This window comes from Manis pentadactyla, chromosome 3 (assembly GCF_030020395.1).
Source record: "Manis pentadactyla isolate mManPen7 chromosome 3, mManPen7.hap1, whole genome shotgun sequence".
Classification (NCBI taxonomy): Eukaryota; Metazoa; Chordata; class Mammalia; order Pholidota; family Manidae; genus Manis; species Manis pentadactyla.
Window position 1 is genome coordinate 173,446,430 of NC_080021.1, and position 27,800 is coordinate 173,474,229.

The 27,800-nt window shown below is 36.3% G+C and overlaps 1 protein-coding gene across 6 annotated transcripts in view; it reads left to right on the forward strand.

Moving 5' to 3' along the window:
• The first annotated feature begins 461 nt into the window (after positions 1 to 461).
• Positions 462 to 27,800, forward strand: part of FOCAD (focadhesin) — a 274,352-nt gene continuing 247,013 nt past the window's right edge. For 5 of the 6 annotated variants that reach the window (XR_005025293.2, XR_005025296.2, XR_005025295.2 and 2 more), the window contains exons 1-4: positions 462 to 571; positions 3,268 to 3,342; positions 5,484 to 5,638; positions 21,912 to 22,016. Coding sequence is in view for 3 of the 6 variants with exons in the window: in XM_036887843.2 (XP_036743738.2) it covers positions 515 to 571; positions 3,268 to 3,342; positions 5,484 to 5,638; positions 21,912 to 22,016 (392 nt within the window). In the remaining 3 variants the exon portion in view is untranslated. Of the gene's footprint in view, positions 572 to 3,267; positions 3,343 to 5,483; positions 5,639 to 7,688; positions 7,723 to 21,911; positions 22,017 to 27,800 lie in introns of all 6 variants that reach the window. The other variant, XM_057498735.1, reaches the window with a different exon arrangement.

Here is a 27,800-nt window from a genome sequence, read left to right on the forward strand (position 1 = left end):
TTCCTGAGAAAAGCTTACCTAGTCTTTACACTTGTCACTAGCAGTTGGATTAGTGCATAAATGAAGCTTGTATCAAAGTGACGTGTAATATAAACAATTTTGTGAAAGTTTGATTCTTTCTCCCTTAGAGATTTTGATCCATAAAACAGTTTCTATTTCATACGTGGTTGAACTTTTAAAATCATGTTATTTAGGCTTCAACTTCTGGAATTTTTTGGTTTCTATAGTGTGAATTTATCTGTTTCAGGATTAGCTGCAATGGGAAAACCAAGAGCGGTTGGACATATTTAGTTTATTTATTGGTCATGGCATTTGAGGGCTGAGGTTGTTGACAGTGAAGGGCATGCCAGTAATTACTCTGCAGAGCCCTGTGCTTTATTTCCGTTGTTGTCTTTGGAATGAATTACTTCCATGTTATTTGAGGAATAATTGGTTTGAACTCCTTTTCCGGAATAACAAATATTCTTTTGTTTTGGTTACAGAATCTTCATACATATGTGAAAGAGAAGCAGACATGTCGGATGATATCAGGAAAAGGTTTGAATTTCCAAATTCTCTTATCCAATCACAGGTAATTTTACTTATTTAATTATTTTTTGTTCATGGTAACAGATGAACCTTTTTGGTGGATTGTTATTTGAACTTTGCATTTTTAACATTAATATTCATTCTTCCATATATAGATATGTTAACTTTTTTATGAGTTAATTTGAAAATCTGTATTTGACATAGGAAAGTAGGTATTTGAAATTTACCAGTCTCAGCTTCTACTTATCACACTTTTTCTTCTTAGAGATAATAAACCTTGATTAACCAGGAGGCCTCTGAATATGTATTTTTTAAGCCTATAATTATTGGGAACAGAAGTAAATGGTTATACATCTACAGGGTATAAAAGAATAATATTTAAAAAGGTATATTTTAATCCCCGTACAACTACTAAGAATTGTAGATTTTTATAGTAATGATATTCAGCAAGCAAAGTATCCTGGATTAAAAAAATTGATCTATATGTGAACTCAGGCAGGAGATTGTGATCATTTATTATTTTAGAGAGCTTTTCATTTATTAGGGTTAAAACAAAAAAGGATTTTCTGGTTAACCTTCAGCTAACTAGAAGCATTCTGGCTTATCAAGTACCATAATAGTTGACTGTCTTTTCTTGTGGGAGCAAAGCTAAGGGACCAGCAGAAGCCTGCCTGAAGACTTTACAACATCCAGCATCTTATGACTTATTAACTTCGGAGATGCCTGCTGTGGGAATTGACTTAGCTGGGTAGTGGGGAACCCTTCCATGAGGAGTAGGACACTCCTTATGCAAGATTCCCTTCTACCTGACTGGGTTGGAGTCATGTCCTGGGCAGCACAGGTCCTTACTGTGAAGAAGATGAAGGCGTGGAGGATACCGTCCACAATTTTTATGTTTCTGTGCCCGGCTTCCCTTCATTAACATACATAAACAAGAAATGCCTATATGTGTTACTTTTAAATTAAGAGAGAAGTATATATGTATTGTTTAGTGTAGGATGTCTATTTAAGCTATTCTGTTAAGGAAAACTTTAGCAATTTAGGTTGATTTATCCTTAGATTTTTGTAATTTAAAATCAATTTTGGCTATATTCTCTGCTTTGTTAAAAGGATAAACTGATAGGCAAATTAGAAAAATTGAACCTGGTGGGTGGTGGGGGGGATGTGTACCATTAAACTTATTTTCTTTCTGTCCTTTTCTAAATGTGAATGGTAGCTTTTTGTCCTTGTTGTGTTTCATATTGGCTTTATTTGGTTCTTGCAACTGTGGCCTGTTCTCTGTGACTACTTCTTACTGTTCTTTTGTAATCACTGCTCAGTGTTAGCACCACATTTCACTGATTTACATTTTTATATTTCACATTTTAACATTTCTCAAATTGGGTTGCATCTAATAACTGATGGCAGCAGTCATTATATACTTGGTATTGCCTGCACATTTGTGAACTTAGTCGTGATTTTCTAAATGAGTCATAAAGAACACTTTCATTAATAGAAAATGAAAATTCTAAATTATAAGGAGTATTGTATAACATGGATTAATTGACAGTCTTTTTTTTTCTTTGTGGTACATAAGATAATGGTCCATCTTGCAGGTGGTGGCCAATTACATTCAATGAAATATGGTATATTTTGTAAATGGGAACCAAAACTGTTCACTGGTCCTCAATTCTTGTTATCCCTTTAACCAGAAGGTAAGGGACAATGAATTGATCTAAAGTTAATATTTATGTAAATAAGTGACTTGTATTGTAAAACAAGCCATCAAGCATTGACATCTTAAATCATTTCCAATGTGTGAAGCACGAAAGAAATGGAGTGGGTGCTGTGTTTTATTTGAGCTTTTCTGGAGACTTTGCAAGACTTACAGGTGTTCATAGCTATATCATGCATTGGTCCCAAGGCCTGATCAATTGTGCAGTTGCAAACTTTTCCCCAGCCTGTACACAGAATGGCTGTCATTATTTTGCTAGCCTATATGTCCAAGACAGCAGTGCTGGGTAGTGCTGAAGAACTAGGAGAATGGAGGTGAGTGGTAGGCAATAATGGTATTTATCTATTTATGTGATCAATACTCCTATGAGAGTCTTAGATTTTGTTTTTGGCTTTTTGACCAGAGCATAATATAGAAAAACTTTTGAGATTTGTGAGACTGAAAGCTTATTAAAGGACTAAAACCCATGTGAAATAATAAAGATATTAAATCATAGAGACTACAGGAGGGAGAATGGTTGAGGTTAGGGGAGACCTATTGGTTCAGATCTGTTTGGACCATAGTCATAAAGATGGGGGTGAGTTTTCTCCATCATCATTATCGGCATGATGAAGCATAATGGATTTCATTTAGATGCAAAAAGATGGTATAGAGTTCTCATTTGTCTCATGGTTTAATGGATTAAACAACCTTAAGTTATCATCTAAATGATAGTAATTTGAACTGAAAATCTAGCATCTTGACATCTATGAACTATAGTTTACTTATTGGGGATAAATACTGGGATAAAAATGCTTGTCTTGAGGGTTGTGATGAAGATAAGAAATTATGTATATGGTCCTAATTCAGTGCTTTCTATATAATGCACACTCAGTGAACGAGAATTTTATTACTAGTTAAACGGTGTGGTATGCTCATCTTCCTATCAACTAGCATTGATAGTAGTTACTTCCAAATGCACTATTTGGAGAAATCTTCTGAAGGAATGTATTCATTAATTTTTGTTGTTGTTGTTCTTTTTTTAGGCTGTGGGTCGTCTTATTGCTGCAGTCCTAAAGGAAAATGGTTTTTCAGAGAAGATCCACCAATCCACAAACCAGGTCTGTGTATAACTTTGTGCTTTAGTTCTACTTAGATATTACTACCAGCTGGACCATATATGCATTTCCTTTGTTTCTTTCACAGTTTAGAACATTGCAGAAAAATTTTTTTTTTTGGTTTGCCATGATTTTCCTTCAAATCCTTTTAAATGCTTAAATTTGTTACAACAGACTCCAGGAATGAAATATAGAGGGGTTTAAGGGGAGTGTTCTTATGACTACTAATGGATGGAATGAGTAGGCATGCTTTAAAGAAGGTTGATAGGGTTTCCTCTCAGGGAATATTTTTATTTATTAGAGAAGGTGAACATAGTGGCTTTGGGTGTAGGAGATTTCTCATGCTTTAGGTAGCCCCAAATGTGAGTTCTAAGTTGGAAATTTCATGTGTTGATAGTTGGAGGTGGAGGAAGATTTCTTCCACTCACAGGGCAGGTAAATGCTATGAGTTGAAGCAATGCCAGCTAACTGAGATTTATACCACTTGGGTTTTGGTTGATCAATGTTGTATATTTTGATGTGCTGTTTGAAAACTCTGCTTAAGTAGGTGCTCGAAGGTAAACTCTATGGAGAAGATAGGTGATGGAAATAAGATTTTTTTTTTCAGAGCATAAATAAATTGATTTCTTTTTTCTTATATTCCTTTTGATTAGCTGCTCCAAGTTCATTTCTTTACACTTATGCTGCCATGTTGAAATAAGTGTAGGGGCATATTTCACTAATTGGCATTTATTGGGTATTTGTATGTAGTCATATAAATTAGGTTTTCTGAGAACTCTGATCTTAATCCTTCTTATAATCACATTATGTGCTCTGAGAAGATCTAGTGGTTTTACTTAAACTACCAGGATTTATTGAATGTCAACTCTCTGCAACTAGATGTTCCCTCTTAATAAAAGAAAGCTTACTTCCATGAGGACACAGCATTACCTGAGGCTAGTTTTTTATTCATTTTTGTTTTGTTTTGTTTTTCTGGCTTAGTAATGGAGTAATAACATTTAGAACCCTCATCCATACAGATGAATAAAATTTCCTTCTTAATAAAAGAAATGGAATATAAATCTTTCTTTCCTATCAGTGACAGTTAATTGAAAAGGCTCTGAGAGCCAGCACAATGAGTAAGTGGCATAATATGGTGTTGATTTTTATTCTTTTAGTTATTCTATGGGAGCTGAGGATCTTAATTATTTTCCTCCAAATTTCCCCCATAAATTATATCAGGAGGAAGGGAAAATAGTTTCATAATGTGTTCTTTAAGAAAAAAAACCCAAAACTGAAAAACGAACAAACAAACTACATGTAACTAAGCAGATTTAACTTACAGTGCATTAAAATACTGGTTTATTAGTATGTACTTTTTTGGGGGGAGACAGGCTAGTCATGAGTCATGAGAAAGTTATGAAAGCTAGAGCTTATCTTTTGTAAGATTTTTCAAATAAAGAACTTCATTTTACTTACATGCTCTTCTGGTGCTTTTCTATCAAAGATGACAGATTCACAGTGTGAGGGGGAATAAGTCACAGTCTCTTTCTTGAGCAAAACAGTTTTTCTAGGCTTTTGTTGGTAGCCATGGAACCAGTAACTTGCTGATGACCTGTCCTACCTCTCTCTCTTCCCTCTAGGCCCATATTGGACCAGAAAATGAGATTGGGGATGTTTTTGGGGCTTGTGGTGGTGCATGTAGGTGTTAGAGGTTGGCTGGAGAGCAGGACCATTTTATGAAAATGTTATTGCCATTTAGGGCTTGAAGCATTGGTATGATTTAGTGTTCAACTTAGACCACTTGACATGCTGATATTGTTGGTGTCTGGTTAAGTGACTTGGTTAGAGCCCTGTGCTAGAGCCAAGTCTTAGTTTTGATCTCCTGTTAGTTTTGCTGTGTTGCTTGCATTCAGGTCATACCTCTGCCTGTAGCCAGCCTTATTTTGCAGCTAAGACACCAGAGAAAGAGTTGCTCTATCAGAACACATTATCTCTCTTGGAAGACCAACTTTAGTTTGTTCTGTAAATGGTGTGGCAACAGCACCATCTTTGTATGGGAAAGCCAGCCTACTGTGAACAGATTACACTTTGATGAATGGCTGGGGGTGTGTTTACATTTGCTGCTCATCAGAAGTGTCTTTTAATCACTGGTTTGGTTTCAGACTCCTGCTTTAAACTTGCTGTGGGAGAAGTGTTGCAGTGATAATGTGGTGGTTCGAACAGCCTGCTGTGAGGGTCTGGTGGCACTTGTTGCTCAGGATCATGCTGAATTCACCTATGTTCTCAATGGGATACTCAACCTGATTCCATCAACCAGGTACTCTCTCCTTCATGTTCGAGCAGTTAACAAATTAAATTCTTAGAAAAGAATTAACTGATTTGCCACTAAGGGCCAACATTCATTCACACTGCTTGTCATTTGTTTTTTTTCCTCTTAAAATGTCATGCAGTTGATGTTTCTCATGTGGAGAGAACATGCTAATTTAAACTCTGCAACTTTGGAATTTGTACTCATTTGCTGTACTTTAGTTTTGGGGCTCTGCTTAAAAATTTATCATTACTTTTCAGGGAGAAAATAGCTGAGTAGTTTATAGTTACATAGTTTGGTATGACTCTATTTATTCCATTCACAGACTGAGGATAGTGGAATCACAAGTTGTAGAAGGGGCATATTCCATTCTGAGCTTGTCGAACACGACCCTATAGGAACCATCCTGTGGAAGTGAGCAGCTCTTGCAAAATGTTTCCTGGGAAGGAGATGCCACTGTTTCTTCAAAAAATGGTCCTGATTCATACCTCCTCAGATTTGCCTACTTTAAATCATTTGGTCTTCTGCCTCCTTCTGCCTGCTCTTACCCCATCCCCTGCCGCCTCCTTGCCGGGTGACTGTTCTCCCTGTGTTCTTCACTCCCCTTGGTTGGAGTCCATCACAGCTGAATAGTTCATCTTTTCTCTGCCTGCAGTGGAGGTGGTGCTGTAACTGTCAGTCAGGGGAAGATGCCTTCCTGGGATTGCCCTCTAGCCTTTTAGCCTTTCTTCACAAATCTTAGATAATCAATTTGTATCTTTCCGGAATCTTGATTTTTCTTTATATGCTGCTATCTGTGGTTAGAAGTCCAAACCCTTAGCTGTGGTAAACACAGCCTTCCCAAACTAGCCCAGCCTTCCATTCAACCTGCATTTCCTGCCACGAACCTTCCTCTGCACAGCTGTCCCCTCCCCCTGAGTCTGCCAGTGCTCTGCCTTTGCATGGAATGTTCTTGCCTTCTCTTTCTGACATCATCTTCTTCATCCTTCAAGGCTTATCTCAGATTTCACCTGTCCTGCCTAGATACTTTTCCCTTCTCCGCTGGGCTACTTGTTCTTTCACTTTTTCGTTTGTTTGTTTAATCTGTATTTTCTTATCTGGCATACTCTTCAACAGTTAGTAGGTGACCAAATATTTCTGAATCAGTAGGGATTTGATCATGGCTAAAAACTTACTCGTTTTCTCTTTGTGTGCATGCCCACATATGGGCATACACACCCAAATGCTTTTAGAAGGTTCCTATTTATACCCTTTAAAAATAAGTTTTGAGGAGGTTTTTAAAAAGTTAAGTTTTAATGTGTCTCTCTTTTTGTAACTTATTGGTTGACCTTTGGCAACACTATCTAAATTTAGCCTTATCCCTTATTTTTCAAATGCAGGTAATGGTATTTGTTCCTCCCTAGTTTTCAAATGCCTTAAAATGCACAAACATAAAGTCTACTTGCGTTGGGTAGTTTTATGTTTTATTCAAAAGTGAGAGTACCAGCAGCCATGGGGCCAGGGGAATGTCTGTTTACGTGATGGATGAGCAGGTTAGATTATACATTTAATACCAGAAGATCATGTTAGAGAATTGTGCTGGTGTGGGCTATCCTTCATACATCAGCATAAGTCACTCATCACTATTGTAAACTGAAAAGCATAAGCTTTGCTAATAGTGAATCAGCATGTTATCTGTATATTATGATTTATCAGTAACCTTAGACTTTAAAAAATTTAAAAATGTACTTTCTTAATTGGCAATATATTCACATGGTAAAGTGTCTGTCTTCTTTCTCAGTTTCTTTTTTCAGAGGTAAAACTCTTCCCAGGTCATCATATTTTAAAGATGCTGAATGTCCATATAACTGAAAATTTATGTGTGTATATTTTTCTTTAAAAAAAAGAATAGCCCATTATATGTGCTATTCTTTATTTTGCAGCTTTCAGTAAAAAACTGTATGTTGGATCATTTCTTAACATACATAAAGTGCTTCCTAATTTTTTCCAGCTGCATAATATTCCACTGTATTAATGTGCCATAATTTACCAATTCCCTATTGTTTTCATTTATTTGCAGTTCAAGGTCATGCTGCAATGAGTAATCTTACACAGTAAGTGACCATTAGTTTTAAAGGGTCTTTGGGTATAGAAGAAAGCCTTGAGTTGTATAGTGAGCAAAAATAGGAATTTTAATGACTGAAGGATCCTGGAAAAAAATTCTTTTTAAAAAGTTTCTTATCTGAGAATGCTCAGTGTTGTCTAAATTGTTAACCACAGGGAAATGGAGACAGAAGCGAACCAATTTAATTATTGAATTAATTTGATCATGAAATGTGTTATTTATAAATCCTCTTTATTGTTGCCAGTAGGGGTAGTAATTATTTGTAAAGAATTTTCTTCATTTGCTTTATTTCAAGTAGCAGAACTTTGTGGTTTGTAGTGATTACAAAGACTATCCTTTGCATTGTCTATGTCTTAAAGCAAATGAGAACCAAATTTGAGAAGTGAAATTAAAAACAGGAGACCCAAACAGCCTTCTCCTCCAAATGCTGCTCAGAGAATCTTCTGAGATAGAAAACCATCTTTATCTTTGGGATCTAAAAGCAGGAATGACTGTGTCGCTGCTCTATGCTTCCCGGCTGAGACATTTTGGATCTTCAGTTTCCAGTATTTAAATTTCTACTTGTCTCTGGATTGCTCTTCTTAAAATGGAAATATTAGAATCTTCTGGGAACAGAACCACATGTTGATTACTCAGGTTTGATGTGAAACAACAATCCTAAAACACTGTCTTTTCATTTTGCCTTCCTACTAGCCTAGCAGACTTCAGAGAGAGAAAGAGAGAGAGAATATGAAAATGAATGAGAGACAGAGAAGCAGCCTTCTATAGACCGGTATTTAGAGAATATAGCTTCTGAAGCTTTCTCAGCATTGCAGTAAATGTTGAAAGCTGTAAGGAAAGATGGAATGAAAAGCTGGTGAGGTCATCTCTTCTAGCCTTATAACCTGTCCTTGGCTCTTTCCAGGTCTAGTCTATAAAATTCCCTTGGAACATATATGGAAGGGCCCCTGCTCCAAATCCAACCCCCCCGTTTTAGAAACTCTGGTCTAGAGCTGGCTGCATGGTATAGTCTAGCTCTGAAAAAGGCTTGACATTTGCAAGGCTCTGGTTGTCTAAACTTCAGGGAGTGGCTGGGAAAGTGCCTGGCTCTGTTTGAGACACTGTTGCCTTCAAAGGAACAGTTTGATGTCTAAGAGTGTTCTTGGTTCAAAGCTGAGGCAACATGAAACAATTGTAAACTAGTTTTTATAGTTTCTGTAAACAAAGAAATGGATTTAAGAGGTCTAAAATGTTCTTCTAATAAGTAGGGACATTGGAAAAAAAATTATTCCCTAGGGAGGGTGAAGGAAAGAAGGGGACCACAAAGGAAACAGTAAGGAAGTTATTATCACCAGTTAAATGTGAGTTTTGAAATAAAAACTGAAAATTAAAGTGAATATTACATACTAGCATGTGTTTTTCTTGTCCTTTAAGGAATTGTCTGTTCTAAGTTTAGATTGTGTTTAGTTTAGTTTATTTTTATTTTTACATTGAATTTATCCTGAGATAAGATTCCTAAAACAAGGAGTTTGCCTGTTTTTCTTTCCTTAGATTTCTCCCCCCTCTTTACTGCTCTGGCTTCTAGAAAGCTCATGCAGCCATTGTTACAGTTGCTTAGTAACGGGATTGTGAATAAAAACCCGTACTTTCCTGTGGAACCAGGTATTCAGTTTTCTATACTGAGATGTCATGACAGCCTGTAATTTCAGTTCAACTGCTTCCCCAATTGCCCCCTGCCCCCCTTCTTTTAAAACCCTGTTTGGAAGGGCGGTTATGCTCTAGATAAACTAGGTTAACACTTGATTTGTGTACCTTTTGTGCTTTCAAACACAGGGAAGGGACCTGCAGTTGATATATTTGGGGAAAATAAAGCATGTTAAGGTGTGAGAGAGTAAACAGTATTTTCTGACATTCATAAAGTCTGCTTTTTAATGAAATCTTGCATAGGATATTAAAAATGCTGTAGCAGTCCTGTCTAAAGCTGTTGGATTCAGCGAGTCTTTGATTACTGATCAAGGTCCAGTTGGGTTTAAATGATTCTGGGAACTATTTGGAGTAAAGATTTAGGGTAATCTAATAAGGAAATTTTTGTCTCTCACCGTCTTCACTTTTATTGATGATCTGGTTCCTTGAGAAACTTAATTGCTTTATTATCAGGTAGGAAATGGTTAGCAACCGAGGAGACATTGTAATCATATCTTATATTACTGAAGCTTTTCTGTATATTTAGCTTCTTTCTCCTTATTTTATGTGGCAGGAAAAGTAGAACCAAAGAAGGGTGCTTTGTGAGGTTTCCCCGAGGTTTAAGGAAGACAATCTTAGTATGCTTTCATCTGTAACTGGAATGTCAGAGATTTTTCACAAATTTGTGATAGTGTCAGTGTTTGTTAATATCTGCCTAGGTATCATTGCTCATTTAGCCCTTATCTGAGAGTGCTAGAATTGCTGGACCATGTCTATTTCCCCATCTTGTCTTTTAAATATTCCTTGTAGCCATTTAGCTTGTTTCCAGATGTTCTCCTTTAATTTTTTCCAATCCTTTTTCTTTCTCTAAAATCCTGGAATCTCTCTCAACATGCAGCTCATAACCAGAAAAGTGATTCCAGCCACTTTTCTCGTCTGGGACATTCTGCCCTATTTCTTTCTAAGTCAGTTGATCTGGTTGGAGGCTTTGTTTGTCACAAAATCTTCCTTTGTAAGAGTCATGTGTTTAAGCTAAGATGTTTCTAGGTGATACAAGAGAAGTAACTACTGAAACACATGTTACTTTTATAATGGAAAATGTTTCAGAAGAAGTCAGGCTGTTCTCTGGTATTTAGAAGACAAATGAGTCTGTGCAACTTTCTAAGCAAAACCTTAATAGCATTGTATCTGTTAGATTCTTTTTTTAAGGCTTATTTTTTGTCACTTTTTCAAGCTTGGGTTCCCAGACTCTTTCTGATTTCCTCCTCTTTCTGGCTCTCTTTGTCTCTCTTTTTGTCTTTTCTTGTATAATTTTATAACAAATCTAGAAGATGATTTGATCATTAATCTAGTGTTTAGCATTCTCTTATTTACTGGTGACTTACTGTGCTTAAGGATGACTAATTATTTTTTTCCAGTTAAAAAGGGACTTGGCTACATCTGTACCATTTGTTCCCAGGATATCCAGGGATGCCCCCTTTTGGGACGTTTGTATCATTCTCTTCAATACAAACCCTTGTTATTTTCGTCCCTGGTCAAAAAATTAGTATGGGTACTTCCTTGTACCTCATATTTGAAATATTTCAAAAGCAAATAACCTTTTGTAATCTTTTCAAAAGGAGACTAGGCATGCATGAGCAGTGGTTCATGTTGTAAAGAAATAAACCCTCTATGAAGGAAACCTGATAGGTGTTATTCATATGCACAATAGTAATTGTGCTATTTTTACCTAGTAAAAAGCAATTTTCCTGGGTGGTTTTAATTAGTATAGTTTGTACAGCTTGATCAAAAAAAGTTTTCTTTATCTTTTTTGAATATTCAATATCATTATTGACCCACACTCCCTCTCATGATAAGATCTGGGTTTTGGCTGTTAAGCCCAGTGAAAATTAAGGGTCCTTTTTGCATTGTCTCTTGCCACTGTGCTTGTAGCTCAGGCCTGTGGTTTCCTTTGCTCTCTTTCAGAGGGTTCTTGAGTCCATTCAGTTTATTCTGGCACCTACCCAAGGAAGGACTTGTTCTAGCTGATCTTCACTGCTGGGCTTCTGGCAGTAGGTTCCTGAGTATGTTAGCATTCTTTGGACTACAATTTATGGAACCCACTTGCACTAGTTTGAGCATAAACGGGTGATTTTTATTTTATTTTTTTTGATCCCATTCAACTCAAGAATAGGGATGCCTGGGCCTCAGAAACAAATCAGGCACAGGCTGTATGTTTCTTCTCTCTTGCTGCAGCTGACTTTCTGCTTCTAATCCATAGGTCACCACCTGCTCCTGGGTTAATACATTTTATGTATAAGAGACAACTGAACTGAAGTTGTAATTTCTTAGCTACAATTTCACATTTCCAGGGACCAATATGTGTGAGATGTGCATTCTTGGACCAGTCAGCTTTGCCAGGGGCTATGTATTAGTTTTCTAGGGCCGCTGTAACAAATGACCAGAACAAACTTGGTGGCTATAACAACAGAAATTTATTATTTCACAATTCTGGAGGCCACAAGTCCAAATCCAAGGTGTCAGTGGGATTGTTCCCTTTGGAGGCTGGGAGAATCCATTTCATTTCTTTCTCCTGGCTGCAGGTGGTTGCCAGCAAACCTTGGCATTCCTTGGTTTGTGGCTGCATGTCTCCAATCTCTGCCTCTGTCCTTTCATGACTTCCTTCTCTGTGTGTCTGTGTATCTCTGTGTCTCAAATCTCTCTCTCCTCTATCTTTTTTTTTTATTATAGCATATTGTTATAATTGTTCTATTTTATTTACTTATTGTTAATATCTTACTGTGCCTAATGTATAAACTTTATCATAGGTTTGTATGTTTAGGAAAACACATCAGATATATAGGGTTCAGAACTATGCACAGTTTTCAGGTATTCACTGGGGTTCTTTGAACATATCCCCCTCAGAAAAGGGGGGAACTGCTGTACTTAATTCAGACATTATATAAGACTTCTATCTTGTCATATGTTTGCAATGCAATCTCCTTTATCTTTTGAGGATACCACCCATTGGGTTAAGGCCCACCCAGGATCATCTCACTGCAATATCATAACTGTATCTGTAAAGACCTTATATCCAAATAAAGTCACATTTACTGGTACCAGGGATTAGGACTTAGATGTATCTTTTTTGGAGGACACAGTTTAGCCCTCTGTAGGCTGTGTCTTCGTTGTGTGAACATATGTTTGTTCAGATCTCTTATACAGTAACTTTGAATGGGGAAGGAGTGGTAATTCCCAGAACAAAGAGGATAGTCGAACATTATTGCCAGGGAGTCTTCTGTACTGGGTTTAAACTTGTGGGAAAGCTGTGACTTTTGCTCTCAGCCTCTCAGCTCATCTCTAGCTTTGAAACAATTGTGCTTAAGTGTAAGTGGCTGATACTAGATCAGTGTTGCTCTGACAGGGATAGAGGGAGTGGACATTGAGTGGCTGGAGAGTCATTGTCAAGGATGCCATAATTGTTTTACTGTGGTTTACAAGATGCCATATGCCACCATGTTTTCTATCATCATCATCCTCTAGAATATTTTTTTGAAATTACATGTTGCCTCTCCAAATAACAATAATTATAGAAACGATCACTACCTTGGTTGCCCTGAGGAAGGGAGGTGAAGGAAGGAAACTAGCTTGGAGTGTGACACAAAAAAATAACCAAGAACAATTTTGGAAAAAATAGATGTTACAAAGAAGAACTCTTTCTATGGTTTTAAAAACCTTATAGAGAAAATTTCAAAAATAAATAGAATAATGTTATGAACCCTCATGTTCCTGTTACTCAGCCCAACAACCATTAACCCAGGGCCTGTAGTACTCCTATAACCCCATCCACTTCCATCCTGCCCATCCATATTCTTCTGGAGCATATCGCTGACACTGAATAATTTCTTCTGTAGATTTTTAAGTTATACCTCTTTTAGAAAAACATAACAGTAATGTCATTATTATACCTGGATATATGTGTGTGTGTTCATATACTTTTTTAAATGTCCAGTGTTCATATATATATGTATATATACACACACGCACATTCTTTTTTTTTTTTTTATCATTTGTTGGCTATCCAAATGATCTCCCCCTCACATCTGTCCATCTCTCTCTCTGTCTCTTTCTTTCTTTCTTTTGTTCCTCTTACAGCTTGTTGAAGAAACTTGGTTGTTTGCAGTGATTCCATGGTGTGGATGTTGCTGATTCCATCCCCATGGGGTGCTTTAACTTATTTCTCTTAATTTCCTATAAGTTGAAAGTTTGCTCTAGAAGTTTGGTAAGATTTAAGTTTAGTTTTTGTTGTTAGGGGAGGAGTGTTGGGGAGGGAAGACTTCTTCAATGTGTTCTTTCATCAGGAGGAACATAATATCTGATGTTTTTCTTTTTGGTGATGTTAGCTGTTGATTCTCAGTGGTTAGATCCATTAATCTATAAGGAATTCCAAAATGGTGACATTCTAATTTTTATCACTTTTTTATTCACTTATTACCTGAAATACTATGCTATGAAGAGAATCTGCCCCAATACTGTTTGGTTACCCAGAAGTACAATTTCTATAGGAAAAGCAGGATATAAACTTGATCATTTTATTTGCTAAATTTTAAAATAATCATTTTTTTTCCTAGCTTCCTTCAGTGTTGGCTAATTAGGTTTTCTCATATAAAGGATTATAATGAGCTCATGCATTTAACATAACTGATATCTTCATCCTTTTTCCTCTTTTTTTAAAAATCATTTTTTGAGACTTTAAAAAAATCTTTCCACTATTTTTGAGTCTGCTTTGGACCCACTCTTTAGAAGCAGCTTGAGAGAGGGAGAAAGAAAGGGAGAGAGAGAGAAATGTAAGTTTCAAAAGTCCAACTGCTGTTTCATGGTTTTCATATATAACAAGTGAATTCAGAGGGAAGGGAGTGAAAGAAAATAGCATCTTCCAAAGGGATTTCTTGCAGCTGCTCTCATCTTAAGTCATAGGAACCATCTAATATTCCTATGATTCTTTTCAGAGTTAGTGTGCAGCGTGGAGAATTTAGCTACGTGGTGGGCAGTCTGCAACACAATAGTTAAATCTCTATTTACTATGCTGAGTATTTATCTTTTACTTTACTTATTCTATCAGAAGTCTGAAGTTGGTTTTAATGTTGTTAAGTACATGGATTAAGATGTATTACAAAAAAAACTCCAACAAAAAACACCTGCCACCCTTCCCCCAATGGGGTTATTTGATTGCTTGATAATATAAAGGGTATTATTTGAATTTTATCTTCCCTCATATCTCCTCACACTTCCCAAGTATTTACAGTTCTCTCATTTGCTAACTGTATAATCCCTATATCCACAAGTAATAGTGCCATCATATTAGTTACTTAATAATAAACTAAATACCGAATTTGAATAATGTTATCAGATACTGTTCAGATATAATTTCAATGTGCATATGTAAAATAATGTAATTATAGAACTAGAAATTACCTTCAGAGGTCACCTCTGTAGCCATATGCACAGAGATGAAGCTGGGAAGGTGCATAGGGGCCAGCAAATGCAGGCCGTGATGGCTCGTCTTAGAATTTGGGTCTTTACTGTGAGTGAAAGGGAACCTACTGATGTTTTTTATCTGGTAGGTATCCATGGTTTCAAAAAGACCATTCTGGCTGCAATATGAACATAATGTGAAAAGCATTGGGTCTGGGTAGTCAGAGGATACAGGGATATGAGTTTAGGTGGCTGTTGCTGTAGTTCAGGTGAGGGATGATAGTTGATTGCACCAGAGATGGAGGGAAATATGTGGATTTGTGAACTATTTAGGGTGTGAAGTATTTGAGGTGGACTGAATTCGAGGATGATTGGAAGGGATATGTCAAAGGTGAGTCCTTGATGGTTGGCTTGCTTAATAAGTAGATAGAGAACATTAGAAGACCAGGTGTGTGGGAAGAGCATGAGTTTGGTTTTGGATGTCCTGAATTTGAGGACAATTCTGACTGGGAATTGAGGCATAATACTGAAATGGGAGTATCTAGTAGGTAGCTGGATATGTCTTTTTTTGGTAATGATGTCCTCTGAACACATTATTCTATGGATAAGTTAGTCATAATATCTAATTCCCTCTCCTGATTAAGGTCTTCACACTGATTTCTTAAATATCTCCTCTGTTTCTGTGTACCTCAAACATAGACAACCTGCTTGTCTAAGGACTAATTCCAGTTGTTGAAAGTGTTCCTCAGAAGTCTATTTTCTCAAATTAACATGTTTTTATCCCTGAGCTAAACTGTGATTGAAGACAAGTTCTCTAAATAAAAGACATTGTGGTTATTTCAATGTTTACATAAATTTCTGCTCATACTATCTATCTAGAAGATCAGGTTTAATCCTCTGTGTTCAGCAAGAATTGTAAATCCTTGAAATTATATAATCCCCTTTTCTCTTTTTTTTAGCTAATTAAAAAAATGCATACTTTTTTTTTTTAAACTCACAATGAAACTTGCAGTTAGTGAAAGTAGTAAGTGGTAAAACTTTTCCTGTTTATCATCTTGTCTTTTTTAGAAAAAAAAATGGCTTTATTATCGGACCCTGATGAAAAGTAGGAGGTGACAGTGATGGAAAGGCTCAGGGCCAGTAGGGTGTCTTAGAGATTCTTCCGATCTTGCTCATGGTACCCTCTGTAATACAGAAAAGGGAAAGGTGATCTGAAACTATAAGCAGACACATGCAATCAAGGATCAACTAATTCCAGTGAAATTGGAGCCCCATTTCTAGACCTGCAAAAAAGCATTTATTAGTACATACACTCCAAGTGTTTTAAAACTGGTGTCCTATTCGTACATATATTGTTCTAAGACTTGCATTTTCCCACTGAATAGGTACTGGACTTCGTTCCTTAGCTATTTGCGTTTTTGTTTATAGAGTATTCTACAATATGGACGTATCACATTTTAACTGTTTCTCTTTGACAAACATGTTTTTCCTTCCATTTTTTAAGGTAACAAATGTGATGTAATATTTTCTTTTGGGTATATGTAAGGTTATTTCTATATGATGGATTTTTAGAAGTGGAATTTATGGGGAAGAGGGTATGTGCATTAAAAATATTTATGAATACTGACAACCTGCTTTCCATAAAGGCTCAGTCAATGTATGCTCAACATGAAAAAGCTTTTTTATCCATTCACTCATCAACATTGGATATTATGAATCTGATTCTTCTGTGATTTGCATATGTATATTCTCTGCTCCTTTTTCTATTATATGATTTGCTTATTTTGTTACTTTTCTTGTTCTATGGATATTAACCCTCTGTCTGTTATACATGTCATAAGTATTTAATCTCAGATTAGCTCTTAACTTTGTTTTCTTTCCCCTGTAAACCTTCCCACTAAATTTGCTAAAACTACCTGGAACTTTAGCTGCAGATTGTTTTTTGTTCTCTTTCACACTTTTCCCCCCAAATCCTCTCTTAACAATTGCTTTAATATTTACAGTCACATTAAAAAAATCTTGAAAGCTTGGTTGTAAGTTCCTCTGGCATTCATTTTTACCAAAGTTCTTTGTCGTCTATTTCTATTTTTTCAATTCTCTCTTATGCTTTATCTTAAAAAAAAATAGTAGATTTGTGGAGATATAATTCACATATTATAAAATCATCCTTTAAAAGTATACAACTGAGTTGTCTTTAGTATATTTATAAAGTTGTGTGATCATCATGCATTATGTTTTAACTGAAAAACTTCTTTAGGAAAATGTCTCAGAGTTTTATATCTGAAAACATTTTTTTTTGTCTTCATATATTATTCTTAGTTTTGGGAGGGGTTTAGGCTTATTAATTTATATATATAAACCTTTCTCTCATAATTCTATATACACTGCTTTATTCGTTGTTGCAGATGAGAATTCTGGTGCCAAATTATAAATGAGTCAGTCTAATGGTCTTTATTTTATAGATTTTATTTTATAAAAGCTGAGAGTTTATAGGTTCTATTTTTATCTTTGGATTTGAGAAATGTCAACAATTAATATTTTCAGGAATCTTGCCTAGTACATGGTAGCCCTTTCAAATGGAAGACTTAGATCCATTGAAATGTTCTTCTATACTGTTTCTCCAGTGGTTATGTTTTCTTCTATTTCACTGTTTTGGTTTTCAGCACTGTTCAAACTATTGTAACCTTTTTCTGCAATCATATGGACTTCAATAAAAAATTTTAATTTTGTAAGAGAAGATCTCAGATTCAGAGTAACAATGGCTTGAAAAGAAGAAAAAGAAGGTTTGTGAGAGGAGGATGGAAAACATTAGGATTTAGGGTGGGTTTATACTTGGTTTTAGGCACATTCCTGGCTTCAGCATTCGTGAACTCTGACACTTGCATTTGCACAGCCTCATATATAAGGAGGGAAAAACATTATAGTCTTTATGGTACTGTTATAAGTATTAGATTATCACAGTTTATTGGAAAAAAAAACCCAAGTACTTTGCTGACATAATTTTATTTATTATTTAAAACAGCCCAAGAAGTGGGCTTATTATCATGATTTTAGATTGTGCAGATGAAGTGTTGAGGCTCCTAGGCCCAACATTCCTTAGCTAATTAGAATTAAAGCAGGGATTTAAATAAAAATTAATCTGAGACCATCCCTCTCAGCCCACTTGGAATATTTAAATAGTTTAAATGATTATTCAATTGAATTTAAGGCAAATGTGTCATTACAGGTATACCTTGTTTTATGGCACTTCACTTTATTATGCTTTGCAGATAATTGTGATTTTACAAGTTGAATGTTTATGGCAACTCTCATCGAGCAAGCCTGTTGGTGCCATTTTCCCGACAGCATTTGTTCACTTCATGTCTCTGTGTCACATTTTGGAAATCTTGCACTGTTTCAAACTGTTTCATATTTGTTATGGTGATTGTGATCAGTGATTATGACTCATGGAAAGCTCAGATGATGGTTAGCATTTTTTAGCAATAAAGTATTTTTTAATTAAGGTACAAACATTAGCTTTTTAGATACAATCCAATTGCACACTTAGTAGACTACAGTATAGTGTAAGCATAACTTTTGTACATACTGGGGAGCCAAAAAATTCATTTGACTCACTTTATTACAATATTTACTTTATTGTGGTGGTCTAGAACTGAACCCACAATATCTCCGAGGTGTGTCTGTACTTGAACGGATCTATATGTGATCTTAGTGATGCCATTGTACTTCAGAAATCATCTATTCATTCTACACTCTTGCTTAAAATGTAGTCTGAACTCAGTTATCTTCATAGTAAAATCTCGATCCACAAATAAGAACAAACAAGACCTAACTTAAAGGTTAAAAAGCTGGAATTCATTTATCAGCCTCAGTGGTTCTGTGAACTTCCTGTAATTAAATGCAAATATGACATATATGATTTTCTCTGGAATTCTATTGCTTTTATAAAGGCACGGGTGACCCAAACTGGTTAAAAATCACAAGTCTATATCTGTTCTCTCTAAAACACTAGTCCTATGACAAATATATCACTAGATAAGGAAAACCAATGTAGTTTCATATTCAAAAATGATTATTTAATGAATCCATATTTCTTGGAAGAAATTCAGTCAAAAATTCAGTCAACAGTGCTCATCTAAAATGAGTACCATTTCAAATAATCTTGGCTTTATGAGGTTACTAGGTGAGGCCTGGAACTTTCTTCAGCTATATATAAATGGAGTAATTTTAGCTTAAATCAGACTTTAGAGCTGATTATCAGTTACCTATACACTGAAAGCTAGAAGACAAGAAGGCTTCTGAACATGTAGTGACCCTGTCACCAAGGCAAACCAGAGTAGGTCCCCTATGATGGGTCTTAGGTATTGGAATCTGGGAACTGCTCACTCACTCAGTGAGGATTGGAATTTAATCTCCTAAGTATAGCTACAGACCTGAGATTTCACGGTCTTGTATAAATCTAGGCACAGGCCTGGATCAGAGCTGTAGAGGTTTGTATCATCTTGAGGGACTAACTTTCAAAAAGCAAGACTGCAAATAAAAGAAAAAGTGAAAAATGAACAGAGCAAATAAAGCAGGACCACATCCCTGAGTCCTGGTGAATTAGCTTTATTGAATTCACATATTTGGAGGAGGCAAATCCCACTGAAACTCGAGGAGCCCCTATAAGCTCTGTCCTCTATGACAGAGGCTAGACATTCACACCCTGGAATAGGTTCCTGATAAACTGGTAACAGAACAGTTACGATTTCTGTGCTGAAGGATATCAACTCTTTGTAAAGTGTGAAGAATCGTGAAGAGCTGGAGGATATACTGGAAGATAACCATTTCTTTTTCTGTTTTTTAATTCAAGTGTTGTTAATATACAATCTTATGCTGATTTCATATGTGCATCATGGTGGAAGGCAACATTTCTTAACATGCAGGATCTTTAGCTACAGAATATTTTTGACACTGTATAAGTGAATGATGGGAAGAATTGCCAAGAAGGAATTTACTCTAAAAGTTTGGATGTTGAGATGTCTTCTCCCTAAGCTAGAGGAGAAATCAGAGAATCCACACAGGAAAGAGGATCATAGGGGATAGGCTCTTGCAGTATTGAGACTCTGTCCTCACCAGAGGATCCACACAAGAGAGAAACTATACATGTGTGACTTCTGTCACAAAAAATTCATTCATAAGTCTACCTTGCATGATCATAAGAGGATCCATGTGAAAATAGAAAACATACTGTTGTAAAAATTGTGGAAAATGCTTCAAATGCAACAAAAAACTCAGTGTACACCAAGGAATCCACTTAGGAACCAAACCATATCAGTGTCTACAGCAGTGCTGTGAAATAGAAATATAATGTGAGCCACAAATGGAGCCACATGCGTCATTCAAAATTTTCTAGTAATCACATTAAAAAATAAAAAGAAACAAGTGATGTAAATTTTAACAATGTATTTTATGTAACCCCCATATATCAAAATATTATTTTAATAGGTAATCAATATAAAAAATTATACATATTTGTATTCTTTTTTGTGTTTGAAGTCTTTTAAATCCAGCATGTTATTTTGTACTCACAGCACATCTTAGTTTGGATTAACCATGTTACAATTGCTCAGTAGCCACCTGTGGCTATTGGTTGCTGTGTTGGACAGTGTGGCTAAACCTTTTATCACTTAGAAAAATTTACATGCCATAAAAAGTGCTCAAATGATATAAATTTATTAAGTTCAAGTCTTGTCCTAATCCCAAAATAAAGTTAATGATGACTTGTAACCTATTATATTCTGCATAGTAAATGACAGAATACATGTTAAATACTTAGGATTGAATACTTAGCTTGGAATAGTTGCTCCATAAATAGTAACAACTCTGATTTAAAAAATAATTACTTTCTCTTTTATTTAACAAGTAATCTTTTTTTATTTCTTAGATTTCTTTTTTGTCCCCAGGGAGAACCTTATTTAAAAAGGGCAGGCTAATTTGTGACAACATGGTTGTGCGAAGTGAAATAACCCAGACAGAAAAAGACAAATACTGGATCATATCGCTTATATGTGGAATCTTAAAAAACAAAAAACAAAACCAAAAAATGTCAAACTCATAGAAACAGGGAATAGAACGGTACTTGCCAGGGAGAGTGTGGGAGGAATGGGGAGAAGTTGGTTAAAGTATACAAACTTCCAGTTTTAATATGAATAAGTTCTGAGGTTCTAATGTACCTACAGCATGGTGACTGTAGTTAACAATTGTATATTTGAAATTTGCTAATTTGCTAGGAGAGTAGATCTTTAGTATTCTCACTAAAACAACTACAACAAAACTATGTGAGGTGATGGATGTACTAGTTAGCTTGACTATGGCAATCATTTTACAATGCATGCATATATCTTATTGTGCACTTTGTACACATACAGTTGATGTACACAAATACATCACAACTGTATTTGTCAATTGTCTCAATAGAGCTTGAAAAAAAATCCCATTTCACATCTTAAAAAAGTTAATAAAAGGACAAAAAAGTGTAGGTTATTTTTTTTGATGTATTATCCCTCTACCTCTAATAGAGAACAAGGAAAATATTTAAGGTTCTATTCCTTACTTTGTTTTAATGGGGCTTATTGCTTTGATTGGTCCCCTGGCCCGCTTGTTTGAGTGACTGATCCATTTCACATGTCTGGTTATTATTCATGGTCTGCTAATGTTTATAAATGAAGGACTTAAATCTTCAGTATGGGTAACTGATGTGGTTACTGCCTGCAATTATGTGGGCTAATGATTGTTTTTTATTGATTGATTTTCTCTCAAGTGTGTGTAGGGAGGTGATTGATAAATTGGTGGTTTGATTCTTTGGCTCCACTTCTCCAACTTTAAATGTGTTGGATGGGAGCTGTCCTCTTGCAGGCATCTTCTTAGCCATGTTGTAGAATGAGCTGGGTGTGTGTAGGTGCTTACTGTTCAGTGAGGGTGGCTAGAGTTCAATTATTCAAAAATCATAGGATTAAGTACCTGACTAGAATATTCACTTCATATCTATAACATTTAACATGTTGTTATATTTCTTTACAGGAATACACATGGCTTGATAAAAACCATTATGAAATTATTACAAATGCAAGCTCTTAAGGAAGGACAAGGTGGGGAGAAGAATATTCAGAATATATATACTATTAGGTATGCTTTTTTTCCTTTCTTTAAACAATTTTTGTGTGTGTGTGAATAGGTAAGTAAGTTATGAACTGAGGCATGCTAACCCATAGGAATTAGTTATTTAATTCAATGGTGATTATGGATTTTGACCTCTTAGGAAGTTCATGTTTCAAAGACTCAGGATTGAGTTAGAGTTGACAACGTGTTGAGTATCACCAGTGTGGGTTTCAGGGTCACTTCCTTAGAATCCAAACCTATTATCTAAAACTCAGGTCATTATTCCTTTTGCTCTGGGACTTTTAACTATCTTCTCAATACTATAAAAACTGAAAAGTTCATTGAGCAAATGTACTTAAAGCAGGAAGTCTTTAGGTTAGGTAGGAGGGTAAACTTCCTCACTATAAAATGTAATGAGACTATCCAGTAGTTACTACCCAGGGCAATTTAGGAGCATTGATTTGCCTTTTCTTTGTTATTTATGAATGTAACATGATAGAATTATTTTAAAAAGGAAATAGAGCAACCATTTAATGAAATGCATTGGATTTTATGGGGGAATTTGGATAAGAGAGGGCATCATATTTACTTGTAAAAATGATCTTAACCATTGCCTTGAAGGTCCCAGAAAGCCATTTCTTAAGAGAGCGATTTCCACTTAGTGAGCAGAGGACCCCAGAAGATGACATGTAATCAGTATATATTGTCCTAGGAACTCTGTTTAGTGATGCATCCAGAATGTGTCTGTTTCAAAAGAATGAGAACATGGGACCATAAACAAGGACTCTGGTTCTGGAGGAAAATGGCTTATGTGGGCTATGGCCATACAACAGGGAAAGTAAATTAGATACTTGCAAACCATCATTGGCTCGAGCATACAGCATCTGCAGTTCTGAGCATTGGATGTCACAGCTATCGGAAGCTGTGAGAGTCTCTCCAGAATACCAAGTGGGGCCTATTAGGCATATTTATTGTACTTCCCTTTTGATAATAAGTAAACATTGTCTCATGTATTACAATGATGAAATTTTAGTGCTATTTATGATCTCTGTTTTTATGAATGTTATCAAGAATTTCTTAAGCCAATTTTTTTAAACAAGGTTAGATTTGCATTTTATATATATGTATTTTAACATGTTTTTTGAATGTCAAACATAAAAGTTGGAAGACTATAGTACAATGAATTAGTTAATTCATTGACTTATTAGTTAACTCCTTAGTTAATTTATTTTTAAATTAGGGAAACGACAGGAAAATTATTTATTTGAAAATACTGTGGCAAATTGGAGGGTGCAGAGTAAACTTTTCCAAATTGATAAATGTGCTTTTCTTTTTTTTAACACTGTGGTATCCTTTGAGATACAAGGTTTTTATTGCAGGTTTCTCCTTCATCCATTACCTTAACCACACCTGAACCTAAGGAGCAGAGCAGGTTCTTCATATTTCTAGATGAGTCATACAAACATCCATGTTTTCTCTTTTTTAAAAAAGTTCAAGTTTTGGGACCAGAGGTCTAGAATAGAAAATAATTCCATTTCATTGTTATTCAGTAGGACTTAGTTGTTTCAAAACTGGAAAGCTCCTGAAGTTTTTAGTTCTTGTGTAACAGTTTTATTGAGCTACAATTCACATACCATAGGACTGACCCATTTTAAGTATATAATTCAGTGGTGTCTAGTAGATTGACAGAATTATACAACCATCGTCATGATTGATTTTAGGACATTTTCATCATCATCCCCAAATTCCCCACCCATTAGAAGTTGCTCCATATTTCCTCCAGCCAGTGAGGTATTTTTAATTCAGTGGTTTTCTTTAGGACCAACTGGGTGTGCTTAAAAACAAAAACATAGGAACAGATACGCCAGACCAACTGAATCAGAATCTCTGTCACGAGGCCTTCACGTGTGTATTTTTAAAAGGTCCCAGGTGATTCTGATTCACAGTGAGTGCAAGATGGTGTGTCTGCTGCTCTCTAATGAGCATTCTGATCACCTGGGACTTTACAGATGAACACATTCTCTTTCCTTCAGTGAAGGGTGAGCTCAAGATTCTTGTCAGACAAGCGCCCAGGTGATGGTCCTGTGGCTGCTCCTCCACTGCAGTAAGTAGTGGAGCTGCGAGCGCATCAGCATTCCTGGGAGCTGGTTGGGAACACAGGATCTTGGACTCCATCCCAGACCACCCGAATCAGAGCATGCATTCTGCTGAGTTTTTCTGGGTAATTTCTAGGCATTTTAAAGTTTAAGAATCCCTGTTTTAGGTGATGGTAAAAGGTAAGTCCTTTATCATGCAGAAGTATTAGAGTTGCTCTCATTTTCATACTGATTGTCCTCACTGTGCTGAGTGCTAGGCCTTCATCTGTAATGCTTCACCTGTTTTCTTATTTACAATCAGTTTTCTCCTATTGTCGGTCCTTGTAACTGCAGTTTTGTTTTCAAAGGACAAGAGGCGGAAGGGATGGATAGAGACTCTACTTTGAGGAACTGAAATCTATTGGATAAGTAAAGTTTTTCTTCAGAGTGGTGGCACATTAAGAAGCCCAGAATCAGTCACCTGAGCTGGCATCCTCCAGTAATGTTTGTGGAGAGCCCTTCTGTGAACGTCTGTTTGGCACTATAAATAATCAGTAGAGTGTAATCGAGTGTATAAGAGCCTTAAGTTTCTCCGGGGGGGACTGTGGATGGCAGAAACAGAGGAGAGTTCACCTGAAGAGCAGATTCCCCTCAAGAGAGCTATGATTACCTGAGTCAAGCATAAAATTGTCATGCTGCTTTAGAGCCTTCTTTGCCATATGTTGGCAGCAGTATCATCCAGCATTGCAGAGGCATCTGATGAGCTATGTGTGTATAAGTATAAAAAGGATATGAGAAGCTTAGAACTCCACTGAGAGGTGTTCCTTGGGTATGCTGTAGGATTAATTTAAAGTGAAAGTAATATAACAGATAACTGTAAGCTTTCTGAGCATGAAACTCATCTGTGTTTTTATGGTATTAAAGACTCTGCTAGTATATAGTTGGAGTTCAAGTATTTTTCACTTCTCTTCATCCTAATAGCTGATTAATTTGAATTACAATAAAATAGGATATGTGGGCACTTTAAATGGGCTGTACTGAATTGTGTAAGTTGTGCCAGTGTAGGAGGTACGAGAGAGGGAGATGTGAGGACCTGGAATGTTACCCAGTGGCTTCCCTTGGTTCCTGTGAATTTACTGAAGGAGCTTTAGAGAGAATATTCTCTTTGTTGAACCTAGCGGTCAGTGGTTCTCAAACTTCCTGGGCATAAGAACCACCTGGGGAGCTTGATAAAAGTACAGTTTCTCGAGCCTACTTGCCAGAGCTTCTCATTAATTTAGTGGATTTTGCATGAGACTCAGGAATCAGCATGTTCATTCAGCTGCTCAGTGATATGGGTATAGGTCATTTGTGGATCACACTTGAGAAATATATTGCTTGAGCCTCTGGGAAGTCACTGATACCACATATGAGTTGTAAGGAACCCCTTGGAGGTAGACTGGGAGGATACTGAGTGGCTTAATCATGTCTCCTTGCCTCTGCTCCCTATTTGGGGGACAAAAGTCCTGTTTGCTACTAAGCACCACAGCACCACGTTTATTTGCCACATCCATGGACAGTAAGGAAGTCAAAAGCAGAACCAAAGAGCAATTCTAAAGGAAAAGCAATCCCATGAAATTCAGCCAAGTGGAGATGTAAGAGAATATAAGGGACTTAAAATACCTTAACTGCTCTGTTCAGTGACATAATTCCATGGCCCCAACAGTTTAGTGTTCTTCATGGTCAGATAGTAGGTAGATGCTTATAGCAGCATGAGAGGAGGAAAGCCCTCCTCACCCTCTTAGAAACCCACAGTGGTTTTCAGTGTTTCCAGAGCGTAAGGCGCTCACTCTCAGAGTTCCTGCTAAGTATGTCTGGAACATAGCTGGAAACCTGCATTGCACAAGAGAGTGGGATGCACAGGATGTCTACTGAGTGTATCTAATAAAGAGTATCTAATAAAGATCATATTTCTTAACTAGACCCATTAGTTTTGTGCTTAAACAAGATTAAATGGAACTATTTAAATGCAGTTTCAACTCCCAGTGCCTTTTAGGATGGAATAGCTGGAAGAACAATGAAGTACGTTTGACTACTGTGATTAAATATAGAACCTATGACAAGGGGAAAACTCTTGGTCCATGTGTATCAACTCTGGTTATACAGTAGAGCCCTCTAATGAACTTTTAAATATATAAATGCCTGGGATCTCTCCCTAGGTTGACTGCAGGGTCAACTGCAGGCATTGGTATCTTTTCAAAGCTTCCTAGATGGTTTCCAATGTGCTGGTAGGATTGAGAGCTGCTGGCCAGTGTTGCAGTGAGGCCGTGGGGTTCGTTGTTGCCAGACCTTCAGATCTTTCAATAATGTTTTGCTTGAAATCTCCTGACTACTCAATATTGGAAAACAACACAGATTTTCAAAAACACAGGGTTGGCAGACAAAATACATCTACTCACAGGATATAATCCAAAGGCAACAAGTTTGTGACCTCTGGTTTAGGCATCTGTTTTCAAAAACTTAAGAAGCCCTTTTTCACCTGTGAACAATTTTTATACTCATTACACCCTCCCCCGAATCCCCCACCACTTGTAATATATCCTTTAGATCAGGCTTAATTTTCCACTCTTCCTTTGGTCTGGATTTTCTTTTGGTTAGCTATAACTCCACTTTTCTGGAACACACTTAATTTAAGTTACTTAAACATTCTCTAATATTGGCCATATAGGAAATGTGGTAAAGACCTGATATTTGGCTGATATTTTGGTTACAAGGAAGACTAAGTAAGCTAAATTTTCATGATTCATAAATTATTAGAGGCTCATTTTCTCAGCTGCTTTGTAATATGCCATTTTCCCCCTGAAATTTTATTTTGTGCTTTTTTGCTCTTAATTTTTCCTCTGCATATTCATATTATGGCAATCTTTTAAAGATCTCTCTTCCCTCAGCTGAAGTGAGGAAATAGCTGTGAATTCATGAGTAGTAACTGCTTGTTCCAGAATTTGTGCATCATTCTGATGTGCCAGACAGTGGCTGACATGCACAAATAGCAAATGTTAAGAATCTTATTTGTGGAAAGGTTTGCTCTGATCAACATCAAGCTGTACTTTCTGAAATTAGGGACTATTAAATGTTTATGGCAGATGGTGTGCTCTGAAATGGGTGATTAGGGCAGTAGTAATGGAAGGTTATACCCGGAGTAGATTAAAGTTATGTACTTGATGTGTATATTCATCTATTTGTGCTTAGATGGAGAGTTAATTTTAAGAACTCAAAGATGTGTGTCCTAAAGGCTAAGGTACTTTGTAATTCGTATTGATTTTTTTTTTTTCACTTATGTCTTAAGGCAAATGCATTTATCCCTTAGGGCCATCAAATAAGAAAATCGAGAATAAGTCCCAAGGTGAATACTGACACAAACTGCACCAAGGCCAGTTTGTGGTTGTAGATATCAAAATGTACCCCAGTTTTGATTTTGATAATCAGCCTTTTTTTTTTTTTTTTGCATTAACTCATTTTTTTATTAAGGTATTATTGATATACACTCTTATGAAGGTTTCACATGAAAAACAGTGTGATTACTCCATTCACCCATATTGAGCCCTCCCCCATACCCCATTGCAGTCACTGTCCATCAGTGTGGTAAGATGCTACAGAGTCACTATTTGCCTTCTCCTAATCAGCCTTTTCTTAACCTTAAGCTCTTTTCACATTTTCTTGTATATCCATTTTGAAGGATGAGGGAATCAGCCATGTG